The 13,447-nt window shown below is 42.7% G+C and overlaps 1 protein-coding gene across 2 annotated transcripts in view; it reads left to right on the top strand.

Moving 5' to 3' along the window:
• Dclk1 (doublecortin like kinase 1) overlaps positions 1–13,447 on the top strand; it is a 298,047-nt gene that overhangs the window by 212,455 nt on the left and 72,145 nt on the right. For both annotated transcript variants that reach the window (XM_059265105.1, XM_059265108.1), the window contains exon 5: positions 1,178–1,294. In XM_059265105.1, the coding sequence (XP_059121088.1) occupies positions 1,178–1,294 (117 nt within the window). The remainder of the gene's footprint in view (positions 1–1,177; positions 1,295–13,447) is intronic.

The raw sequence follows: 13,447 nt of genomic DNA, 5'->3' as shown, positions 1-13,447 counted from the left end.
TCAAATAGGGAGGAACCTTGAGGCAGGAACTCAAGTAGGGCAGGAACCTTGAGGCAGGAACTCAAGTAGTGAGGAACCTTGAGACAGGAATTCAAGTAGGGCAGGAACCTTGAGGCAGGAACTGAAGCTGAGACCATGGAGGAGTGCTGTTTACTGATTTGTTCCTTGTGGCTTGCTCAGCTTGCTTTTTTATATCACCTAAGACCACAGAGGTAGCACTGCCCACAGAGGGCTGGACCCTCCCACATCAATCATCAGTCAAGAAGATGCTGCACAGACCTGTTCTCAGAACAATCTGGTGGAGGCACTTTCTCAACTAATATTCCCTCTTCCCAGGTGACTCTAGCTTGTGTCAAGTTAACAAAAAATTAACCAGCACCCACCTCCAAGAACTAATGAAGTAAGAAAAGGGTTGATTACAGACCAATATGTAGATTAACTCCATTGTTACTTAAAAATATAAAGGAGGAGAAAAATTAGTCTAGCACTTTCATAACTAAGGCATCATTTGATCATGAGTTATTGGGTACTCTTAATGTACTTTATATTTTTTTAAATCTAATTGATTATCATTCCAAAAACATAGATTATATGTTATAAAAGATGAATTTGCATGTCATAAATAAACCAGACAGTTCACTGAGAGAAAAATAAGAAATTCTTCATTATTTACAATACTTAGCACTGAATTTAATGAGCAAGAAAACTGAAAATTTAAAAATAGAAGAGATTGTTTTTCATCCTCACAGCAAGACAATTTTATAGGCACAAAGCAAGGTCTCTGGCAGCCTCACCCAGTGATGTGTTGAAGGTCATCTTTTCCTTGTGAGCAGAATGGTACCACCTGATCTCCAGTGTTACCCACATCGAGTTCCCACACATCATAAAGATACACAGTTACGCCAGGAAGGACCCCAGGACAAACACTGGGGACTCTTCCATCACAATTCTTGCTTTGTAAAGTAAACCTCTTTTTAATTGTTTCTCTTGGAAGAAAGACCTCCCAGTGAAATTACAAAACCACAGCTAACTGAAGGAGTCTGTGGAAAGAACCCCAATAAAAGCACCCCTTTATCAGACTATTCAAAGTTACTCATAGTACTATTGTAAGTAATGTAAATTTGGAGGCTTGGAGTGTCCCTGACTTGGCTCATGTGTCTTCTCTTTCTTTCCCCAGAATGTCGTGTGGTGAAATCCACTTCTTACACCAAAATAGCATCATCGTCCCGCAGAGGCACAACCAAGAGCCCAGGACCCTCCCGGCGGAGCAAGTCCCCAGCCTCCACCAGCTCAGGTAAAGCCCCTAAGAGCCTCCCAAGCCGCCGCCTGGCTTCTGACGCAGCGGCGGGTGTGGGGAGCGAGAGTGTGAGGTTCTCAAGCGGGCGTCAATTCTGGTTTATAATTTTAGAACGTGTTCAAACGGATGAACAGATTTGCCTAAGTCTAGCATGTTGGCTGTAAGAGAAAAAAAATTAAACTTAGAAAAACACGCTTACTGAGACTCAGGAAATAGAGATTTGCTCCCAATGGAAGCATTCCACCAGCTGCTACAGCTTCTATCTGGCTCAGCTCTTGGGATCTAGAAATTTCCATTGGGGCATTGATTCTACTTGGGGCTGGCTTATGGGGGGTTTCCAGTTTGTCTTTGCTGAACATGATTGCGTTTCTCATGCTTGTGACACCGGCCTGGGTCAACTTTCATGGCTCTAGGGCTAAAAACAATGAGATTGGGAGAGATGAGGTCTGCCACTGAAGTGACCCTGGCTGGGTCAGTCTCAGAATGGGCTCAGATGTTGGTGTTGGAAATGGCTATGTTCTGAGATAAAGAACATCTCAGTCCCAGCATCATCTCCTTTGATCTCTTAAATTAATTAATTTGTGTGTGCACTTAGGTTGTTTTATATATGCTGTTTTGGCATTATAACTTTTTATTATTGTATACAGTTTTATACATTTATATATGAATTTCATCCATCTTCACTTCCCACTTCCTCTGGTCTTAAGATAGACACAAGTTGGTCAGGTGGCGGTGGTGCATTTCTTTAATCCCAGCACTTGGGGGGCAGAGCCAGGCAGATCTCTGTGAGTTCGGGGCCAGCTTGGTCTACAGAGCAAGATCCAGGACAGGCACCAAGGCTACACAGAGAAACCCTGTCTTGAAAAACCAAATAAATAAATAAATAAATAAATAAATAAATAAATAAATAAATAAATAAAACATAGCTGGCACTTAGACAAGCTCACAGTTCATTATTGCTGAGTTTAAGCATAGGCAGAGAGTTCCTTGCTTGCCATAGTTCATCTAGGTAAAATAGACCCTAAAATAAGTCTTTTCTAAAAAACAAGACTCAAAGTGTAGAGCTCATGAGAGTTGCTTGGGAATAGGTAAAGTTTGACATGATGATTCCCATTCCCTCGGGTGCTAAGGATCTGAACATTTGCTTTAGCAGTCTTTCAGGGGGTTCAGTCAAAGAGTCCGTGGTCACATTTCAATCAAGAGTGAGGGCTGTGGTTCTCAGCCTCATTACCACCACCTGAGAATATGCCAGCCATATAGAGCCTTGAGCATCATTTCAGACCCACCGACACAGAAACTCAGGAATGGGGCCAAGCAGTCTTGAGTTTCCAGAACCCTCCAGGTAATTCTGATGTATACCACTGGATTCTGGTAACCGAAAGGAAATAAACAGAGAACCCATTTGACTCTGGATAACTGAGGAGGAAAGACATGGCTTGCTGATCTTTCTCTCTTGACCTCACAGAGATGGATTCCTGTCTTCACCTTTCTTGTCTACAGGTCATAACCATCCTTAATCCTCACCACCGTAGCAGACCTCTAGGTGACGCAAAGCGTGGACAGCCACTTTACCATTGTAAAGCCTGGTTACAAACGTTGAGATGACAACATCATTCTGGACCTGCTGTATTTCAGACTCCCCTGGGAAAGTTTAGCTTGTCCGCTTTGGTGACAAGCTTAAGGGCCTGAGTTCAAATCCCTGTGACCCACATAAAAAAGCCAGGCATACCCACATATGCCAGTGACCCCAGCACTTGGGGACAAACATAAGCAGATCCCCAAAGCCAGGTGGCCAGCCAGCTTTGTTGAAACAGCCTAGCTTCAGATTCAGTGAGAGTGGGATACCTAACATCCTTCTGGCCTCACCATGTAGGCATGCATGCTGGCACACATCTGTGCTCATACACCTGTATATCACACACACAAAAAGAAAGACTATAATATGAACTGATTTGATTTAAACAAGGATCAATGGAGTTTAGTTTACCTCCGTATTGTTTCATAATGTGGAAAATAGGAGGAAAGCAGAGGTACCTAACTTGAAACTACATTGTTACAATCTTCCCCAAACCTGGGAATTTCCAAATGCAGACCTCGTCTTGGATCTCTTACAAGATAGTATTGGGGTAGGGGATTTGTTTTAGAGCTTTTATTCCATGGAAGATACATAGACAACTTCTTTTTGCCTAGTTACATCTTCTGCTTTGAATCCTTGTCTTCATAGATTATCATGGCAAATATAATTGAGCCCCCTCCCCACCAGTGTCTTGTAAGCCTCAGGTCAAGCATGAATGAATGCACCACCCCCACCTTCAGAAGCTTACAGTCTACAGGATAGTTGCTCTCGATGTCTGCTGATTCTTTATTGCCAACTCAACCAACCATGAGTCAAAAGTACTCAGGAAAGAAATTGCATCTGTACAGAATATGCAGCTTACTTGGGAGTCGTTATTCCCTAAGTAACGCGATATAAGTGCTGTTTATGTCCTTGTATGCCCTGTCAGGTATTGTAAGTAATCTAGAGCTAATCTAGGAGCTATGCACAGGTCATATGCGGATACCATGCTAGTTTGTATGAGACTTGAGTATCTATAGATTCATAGGAGGAACCAGCCAACACCGCTTCCCCCAAGAATATTGAGGGACAACTGCACTGCCTCTGTTGTATAGAAGCACTCCTGGCAACAAGTGTTCAATAGTGAGCAGACATTTTCTGTGGAGGGTCAGTGCTGAGTGCTAGAGACGTGAGGGAGAACAGTCAAAAGAGAAAAGCCTTCGCCCATGAATTTCTCCTGTGACTGAAGCACTATTGCATATGCCCCAGGCATCAAACTTACTTATATGTGACTCCAGAAATCCTGGTCTTTTTACTTATGCTATTTAAATTTTACATTTTTTACGGATATATAAAATATTTTATGCAACATATGCAAAGAAGACCAGAACCAAAGCTGGAGAAGTGTAGAGAATTTTAATCAGCTCACAAGACTAATTTGGCAAGTTCTTTTGATTTCTGTCCGATGCCTTCAAAGACAAACTGCTAGCTATTAATCTTAGCTCCATCCTTTCTTTCTGTGCGGAGATTCAGCTGTCTGCATTACATGAAGGAGCACTTCTGCTTTGAGGCTCTAACAGAATTATTGGAGATCAAATTTACCAAGAACCTAGTGGTCCATCCCTTGTTTTGCCAAATTTTCGTGTATTTAAAGCCTGCCCACAACTATTCTCTTCTCAACCATTCAGTACTCACCCGCAGTGGGGTCCCTAAAGATATTCTTCATAGCTCTGAACCATTACCATGACTTAATGTTTTCTTGGGGATAGTGTCTTGTACCAGCTGCCTTGTACAGCTTCTCACTGTTAATGCCAGGTTAATTAGACACTTCCTGAGCATCTGCCACATTCCAGCACGCCTTAGGCCCCAAGGAGACAACAACAATTAAATTACAGTCCTTGATGAAAAACTCATTTGTATTCTGGGGGGGTTGGGAGTTACTGTTATGGTATACTAAGTGTCATGCCGTGATGACCCAGAGGATGGAGAGGGTAAGCATCATTAACTCAGTCAGAGGAAGTTTCCAGGAGTCTAGAATTTGTACACTGGCACTGGAAGAATCTTGCTAGGATACAAAGGGCCAGGAGGATATTTTCTCCAAATTAAATGAAGGCACAAAGCCATGAAAGTATAAGGAACAGTTGTCTGTTGAATAAGGAGCTGAGCATGATGATACACGCCTAATATCCCAACATTCAGAAGGCTGGAGGAGTTTGCAGCTATCCTGCGCTACACAATGAGATACTCTGAAAAACAAAATCATGAATGGAACTCTAGAAAGGTCTGGAAAACATGCTAAGTTGCATGTCAGATTGCACAGGGCTGTGAAGGCATGTTTCTTGTTGTAGGTCTTAGAGGACTTTAGAAGGGCTGTCAAAGCTGAGCTGAACAACAAAACACCATCTTAGAACAATTCTACACAAAGAGAGGAAGGCTCTGGAGGCATCTTTAGTCACCCTGGGGAGAAATCAGCAGAACAGATCTGAAACCTTGTTAGAAATGGAAGAAAATTTCAAAGGGCTGTGAACCAATGAATTTAGCCAGATGTGAGGATGAGAGCAACTCAGAAATAGGTTCCGTTTGTCCAGGGGGGCAGGGGTAGAGTTCCACTTGAGACGTGAGAAATGCGTGATGCTGTGGAAATGTCAGGAAGCATGAGTGACTGTTTAAGTAAGGAGATTTGAGCTGACAGCGTAGACCCTGGCAGAAAGCAATTGTTTAAACAACAGAAATGTCAGGCTCTTCTGCCCCATCCAGAGATTTGCAAAGATGAAAATGGAGCCGTGAGGAACATCTGCCGTTCTGAGAGTAGATCAGAGGAATATAGAGAACTATGTGAGGGAAGTAATAGCTCAAAATTCAGGAAGCTGGAGGTGGAGGGGAAGACAGAGGTGGTCCACTCTAGAAGCCAGATAGCAAGGAGTTCACAGGGGCTCCACAGCGAGGATGCAACTAGGAAGTAATTGTTCAAGCAGGCAAGACCACATGGCTTTGGGGGCTTGCCTGGGATTGTTCACCATGATTTTATAATTAAGTTGCCGAGTCTGGCTCCCAGGCTGAGGTGGGAGGATACGCTGCCTCAGTTGGTGGCTGGAGGCTCAAAGGGGCTTCTTGTCCTCAGCCATGCTGACTCATGATGCTTGTGGTACCTAAGCTGCTCTCCATAACCACAGCCTTGGATGTTGGTTAGAAATACTAAACGTCCATCTTCTAACATATCGGGTTCATTCTACCTTCTGGGTGGATGCTGACTGCATGAACGAACTGAGAAATACTTGGAACTGTGGAGGTATCATAACACATTCTCATAAATACGTACTTAAAAATGAACTGTCATGTTCAAAGGAGACATGTTCAAAGGGCCATGTCTCCTTTCCCTTCACCTCTGCTCCTGGTGATCCCTCCTTCCCATCACCCCCAGTAGATGGTCTCTCTGTAGTCATCAAAGCTCAATCTCACCTATGAAGTTAGAATTGGGAAATTCTAATTCCAGGTCTAACCTAAATTCTAATTCCAACCTGAATTCTACTTCTAATTCTAAATTCTAATTCTAACCTAAATTTTAATTCTAAATTCTAATTCTAACACTATTACAGTGCCGTCCTTGTTTTTCCTGAGTCAATATGATTTCTTATTCTTCTTTCTTACTTCACCCTGATAATGTGGCAAGCCATGGACACAGGGCTAAGAAAGAGGTCCTGGGCAATTAACCTCTGTGCCCAGGAAGTCAGGGGCAGTCTAAGGCAGGAGCTAGAGCCTCACTTGGGCAGCCATCCTGGGAACCTACAGATACACATGCATTTGCCTCCACTTCCTTCACCGATCCTGGCCTTTTCAACGCCAGAGCTAAATGACTTTCGTGGTAGAAGATGACAGGGAGATGGTAAGTGTAGTCCATGCCACCTGTGCCCATGTGGCAGCTAAAAAATAAAGGGGAGAGAAGGACAGATCAGAACTTTTCATCACAGCAAACAGTTTGAAACTTACATACGTGTCTGACGGGTAAATGGAGTAATAACTATTAAAGCTGTCACTTGGACATTTATTTTTACTTAGAAAAATTCCATTCTGAAGCCACTGGTGGCTCATACTATAATCTTAGTCCTCAACAGGCTGAGAACACGAAGATCACATTCCAGTTCAGCCTGAGCTACTTAGCAAGACCCTACTGAACTAATAGTAATAATTTAATTTTTTTCACTATAATTCATGAAATTGTAAGTACTATATTCTCATTACTAAACATTTTTCTAGTTTTTTATAATATACATATTTTTGTACTCTGGTAAGATGTTGATAAAATTTTCTGGTTGACTTTTTGTTTGAAGGTAAGACAAAAATTTTAAATGCAAATGCTTTGTAAAGAAAAATAATTTTTTGAGGAAAGTCCTGAGGGTCAAAGGGAGCTACAGGTACTTTACCTTTCACGTCACAAACATCTTCAAATGTGCATAAAGCCTAAGAAACCATGGCAGCTGTTTGTTCCTGCCTAAGCTTAGTTACTCCAGCAAACAAGAGGTGGAGGATTCCAGCTGAGGTGATAGTACCTATGGAGTGGGTTTGCTATGTAGCTTCTTTTAACATCTCTTACACTGTAGAGCACCCACAGTGGTTTTATATATTCTTCTTCTATCCTTCCTTCATGTCCACCTTTTATAGCAACATTTATGTCTGGGTTTCCAGAAAAGGAAAAGACAGATCAAAAGTCCTTGTGCACTCTGATTCTGGTCCAAAGAACTGACTTAGGGCAGAATCACCTGACCACTGATGTTACTTCATGGGACCTTCGTCTTTTAAAATCATGCGAGTCTGTTCAGCCCTCTGCGTCCTGCTTCTCCTGGAGACAAATAGATACCCTCAGCTGTCTCCTGTATGGACTTCTCAGCCATGTTCATCACTCTGCAGGAGTGTGGGGTTTTTTCCTCCCCACTTCTCATTTCAATTCCTGGGGATGTCAAACTCCAGTGTGTAGTGATTCTAGCTGAACACCCTCATGCCCTTCTGCTCTCCTGGGTCTTCTCATATGACCCAGGGTTTCCTTGATTTTACTGTGTATCCCAGGCTGATTCAAATACCATTCTCCTGCATCCGTTTCGTGACTGCTAAGTTTATAGGCTTATACCATCATACCTAATTTTCCAAAATTTTTATTTATTTGCTTAAATATTCCTTGATAGTTTCATATATCTATATGATGAACTTTACTCTCAGTCCATTACTCTCTGTCATCCCCTTCCTCTCTGCTAAAACCCTTCTTCTCCCAGGCAAGTTCCCATCCTGCTTTTATATCTATGTATGTGTGGCCCGCTATGTTAATTAGAGCTGCTTGCATGAGTCCGAGTGGGGGGCTCTTTACTGGAGCATGGAAAACTTATCCATGACTATGTAACTGAAGAAAGTGATACCCTCTCCCCTAGTAACCATTAACTGTCAGTTGTCCCTCAGGAGGGCTGGGACCTCACAAGACCTTCCCTCTTCCATGATGAAATGTTGACGGGCATAATCTTGTGCAGGTCTTATGTGAATAACAACAGCTGCAGTGAGTTCGTGGGTACCACATCCATGTTGTGTCTAAAAGGTGCCCTTTTGGCACTCCCCACCTCATCCTCCTTCTCTTCCATTCTTTCTGTCTCCTCCTCCAGGATGTTCCTGAGGCTTGCTATTTTAACCAGTTACGAGTCCCTGCATTAACTGCAATAAGAAGTTTCTCTGAGGAAGGCTGAAAGTATTGCCAATCTATGGATATAAGCATGACTACTTAGACTACAACTCCATCATGTGCCTGTTTAGCAAGATGATGGTAGTGGGTTCCCCCCATGGCCTACAGTTTCCCTGGCCATCAGCTCTTGATTCGGTTCATGGTATCAGGCAAGAGTTCCTTCCTGAGGTACAGCCTCTAATCCCATTAAAGAGTCGTTGGTTATCTACTGTAGTATTCATGCCACTATCACACAATCGGCACACCGTGCCAGGCCTGATCTTGTTGTAGCTCAAAGAGTTCACAGGTGAGTGATGACTTTTCTCCCCCAGCAGCCTGCATATAGCACATTCCAGCGCCATGAAAGCCAATGTCTTAGTTACTTTTCTGTTGCTGTGATGAGATGTTATGACCAACATCATAGAAGAAAGCATTTAATTGGGAGCTTGCTTACAGTTTCAGAGGGTTTGTACATGATCGTTAGGGCAGGAAGCACAGTGGCAAGTATGGTAGGCAAGCATGGCACTGGAGCAGTAGTTGAAAATGCACATGCCATTAGCAAGATGGAGGCAAAGGTGGGGAGATTGGGCCTGCGGTAGGCTTCTGAAACCTCAAAGGCCAACCCCAGTGATGCACCTCCTCCAACAAAGCCACATCTTTTTTTTTAACCTTTCTAGAGCTTTATTGGGAGAGAGAGGGAGAGATAGATAGATAGATAGATAGATAGATAGATAGATAGATAGATAGACAGATAGATAGAGAAAGAAAAAGAGAAAGAGAGAAAGAGAAAGAAAGCCACATCTCTTAATCCATCCTTAGTAGTTCACCAACTGGGAACCAAAAGTTCAAATATGTGGGCCTATGGAAGCCATTCACGTTCAAACCAGCACAGCTTGCTACCAGTAAGGAAGCTTCCAGGTCAGATCCAGCTTGGTATACCTACATTCAGCATCCATAGCATGTGATATCAGCAACAGGGTTTTACCATCAAGTTCCGGTGGGCAACCAGGTCAATGGCAGTAGGTTGTATTATTTAGGGTACCAGTGGCACTTCCTTGACCAACAGCTCCTGGGGAAGACTCCATATCAACACTAGAATTTTTGTTTAATAACCTACAGCTTCTGGAAAGAGTGTTATCCCCTGCCATGCCCTTTTGGTTTCAGCTTTTTTAAATTACATTTTAATTAGCTTATAAAATAGGTCTCCACATGACTTTTCACACTTCCTTAGTGTTGCATAGCCCTCCCTGCGGATTCTCCCAATCCTTCCACATTTACCCCTTTCTCCCTCTAGGATCCACTTTCCTAGCATGTTCTACTCCCTCCTTCCTTCCTTTAAACGCTGAATCTGGTCATGTCAGGGACACAGTAAAATATTTACTCATGGAAAAGAAGAAGCCATTTACCTCTCAACTAGTCTTGCTTTGAGAGATGTCTAATGTCATTACCAGCTTCACTGGTAAAAAATATTCACATGGTACCTGGTGTCTGAGAGCTTTAGGAATCTAATTGAAAAGAGAAAAAAATCCTTTAAACCTATAAAAAAAAGAAGTCTCTTCATTAGTACAAACAGAATCTAAGACCTTTTAGAAGAAGCAATGAATTAGTCAACTGTTTCCAAAATCTAGGATGTTTTAGGAACTTTCATATTCGATAATAAACTTCCTACAGATGTGAGTTTTTAGTAATGTACTGCGTGTTCTGATTGGTTGAAATGAGACCCTTAATTTGTGGTTCCAATTATTAAGAAAATGTGGGATCTTCTGTCTGAAATGTTGAAGGAAAAGGTGGATTGAGTTCAAGTCCTCAGACTTGGTGGCAAATGCCTTTACCTGCTGAGCCATCTTGCTGGCCCTGATTTGACATTATTGTAAGGGACAGCCTTCTGTCCAGCATTGTTCCCCTCTAATCCATTCTTGGCGGAGTAAGAGCTCTTGAGAGTGTTCATAAAGTGCAAATCTGGACCCTTGGCTCCCCTTAAAATCATGCAATAGCTTCTCATTGTCCTTTGAATACCAACCAAAGTCCTTACCATGCATTTCAGTACCCGGCGTACTCTGCAGTCCCTACTCATTCCTTCACAAAGCTGCTCCCTCTCCATCTCAGCTCACTGTTTATGACTCAGTTCCCTCTACTAAAGACTATTGGGGTCCGGTCTCTAAATAGTTTTTTTCCCAGAGTTCCAGAAGAGACACTGTTACTGGTGAGAATTAATCTGAGGGATACTCGAATGAATCTAAGTACACTGACCTCTTTAGTCTATGCACTTTATTCTTCTATCTACACAGCTTCAGTCCTATTCTCATACTTAGCTCCTCTCTGTCCCTTCCTCTCCTGTCCTCTCATTGTTCTAAGTTCTTTCCGTCTTTGTTCCTCATCTTAGCTCTTTCCTCATCCTAGGTTTGAATTCTTACAGGGTCATAAAGGCAGAGAAGAGTTTAGCTCAGGCAGTGACGGTCAGACTTTCTTTTACAACCCAAAAGGTGAGTGGTTAAAGGCGGCGGGGTCAACTAAGAGCTAAAGTCAGTTAATATTATGAGAAAAAGTGAATTTATGAGCTCAAACTACATTTCTAGAAGTGGTTAGGTAAAATGTTAGGAGCCTACAATGTTAGTATAATTCATGAGTAAAATATAATTGCCTATTTCTCTTTAGAAGCCATAACTGTCTCTGTAAAACTCGATTGCATCGTTATCTGGCAGGGTGGGGGTAGCTAGGCAGCGTGTGTCACAGCTTGATGTACCTGGTATGCAAAAAGCCCTCTCATTCTGAGTTAAATGTCAAAAGGAAAGTCTAGAGATACCTACCACTAAGGCTATGTAAGAAAGCAAGATTTGAGCTTAATTTGCACAAGAAAAAATGTTATGTACCTAATGTGTGCCTGGCCTAGGTAGTGTCTCTGTATGAATATTTACCTTAATTCAGGAGACTAGCAGGTGGTCTGGAATGTTTATTCTGTCTGCTGTTAGTCCTTGGATATTTGAGAAGTATCTCAGATAAAATGCTTTTGTCCAGAGCTGGCCCTAGCCATGGATGCTAAAGGAGATATCTGATTCTAATGTTGAAAAAGAGAAACAAAAAGCCTGGAAGAAGGAAGTCTTATCTGTGTGACTGTTATCCAAATACCTTAATTGTATTGGGAAAAACTATGTCCAAAGAATGATCAATTCACACTGTCAGTTCTTAGGAAGAAGAATCCATTGGGGGAGCTATAATAGCGCAATGCAATTCATAGCAGAAAACAGCTGATATATTCAAAAGCCAAATAACACCAATACTCCTTGAGCCTTGGCTTCCTCTGGAAAAATCCCTGACTCTTCCAGCTTTGCCATAGTCAGCTGAATTCCTACTTCATATTTCTGCGGCTGGTAGCATCCCTCATGTGTAAAATGGGGGAAGTTAATACTGCCTATGTCATAAAATCATCGTGAGTCAAATGAAATGATATATTTTAAAGGTTCAGATGCATTGACTGGAGTATGGAACATAAGTCTACAGTAAGCTAAGCTGCCTACACCTCACCAAGCCTGTCTCTGACACAGATGGTCCTCTGGACTTAGCACACATCTCCTTGTCTCATATGGTCAGCTCCTTTCCTACTGCCTTCTCCACAGGCTGTAGGCTGACCTTGACCCCATTAGTCAGGAATTCCAATAACAGCATCCCAACCTTCCCTCTCAGAGCACCGCACTGTAATGATTGGTTCTCTGATTTCCCTGAAAGTCTGGTGCAGGGAGAGAAGGTGAGAACAGGAAGGCCTGTAGGTTGTGGATTGTGCAGTTTAGATCTCAGTCTTCAGCTTTCAAACTGCTCATTGTCTATGACTCAGTTCTCTCATCTGTGAAACGGGGGGAAATAACACTGCCTGTGTCATAAACTCATCATGAGTTAAATGAGATGATATATTTTCCAAGGTTCAAGTGCATTGACTGCATAAAATGTAAGTCTACGATAAGCTATGCTACCTACAGTATCTGCACTTGCTGGACAAAAGTTTCTTGTGTGGGTTTGCTCAGAGAATGCCCACTGGTATGTGTGCCCCTCCAGTTCCATCCCTACCACCCAAAACAACAACAAACCAGAGTCCCCCTTCTGTGTTTACTTCCTTATTCATCCCCATCCCTTCCCCTTCCCCTCTCCCCCATCAGTCTGTGTAGCCTTTAAGTATGACTTAGCTGTAAAGCAGAGTCAAAGTGGGCAATTTGAATGCTAATTTAATAAAGGGTGCCCTCCAGTCAACCACCAGGGGCAGCATATCTTCCCTGGGTAAGTGTGGGTTCTGCATCTACTTACATTGCAAATCTTGGTCTGTTCCCTAGATCTTCCCTTAGAGATCGCTGTCTGGGAAGTCCAGTCCAGCAAGCCATAACCACGGAACTCATTGAATAAAGACAACCGGCAGTGTGCAAGCAAATTAAAACACTCACAGCTTGCTGTTGTACTATGAAAAAAACAACATCCATAAACAATGCATCCCCCCCCAAAAAAAAAAGGTTTTTAAGAATAGTCATCAATACATTTCAAAAGAAAAATTACCAATTAGTGCAGTATGTGGCATTTTAAAGATCTTCGGAGCAGATGAGTAAAGGCTCAAGGAGCCTTCCCCTCCTCTGGCCCATTAAGTTTTTATGAGAACTCAGTGTGTGTGGGTTGGGGGGGCGGGTCACAAACACGTAGACTTTTGTGTTTCTTTATCACCTGGAACTTGCCGGGCTCTGGACGAGTTATTGTCATTTTGATTCTTGTATGAGTCACTGAGTTGCCTGCCCCCAGAGGCACTTCCTCATGATTCAGTGCAAAGGACTGAGCCAGCTGGGGCTTCCGGAGTGAGGAGTTAGTGTGTCTGGTGGGGGGTTGCGGTGGCAACGCGTTGGCATGAGGCTTAATTGACACCTTT

The sequence above is a fragment of the Peromyscus eremicus genome, chromosome 6 (genome assembly GCF_949786415.1).
Source record: "Peromyscus eremicus chromosome 6, PerEre_H2_v1, whole genome shotgun sequence".
NCBI classification, from domain to species: domain Eukaryota; kingdom Metazoa; phylum Chordata; class Mammalia; order Rodentia; family Cricetidae; genus Peromyscus; species Peromyscus eremicus.
The sequence above is the reverse complement of the archived record's forward strand: the minus strand, read 5'-3'. Positions and strand labels throughout refer to the sequence as shown.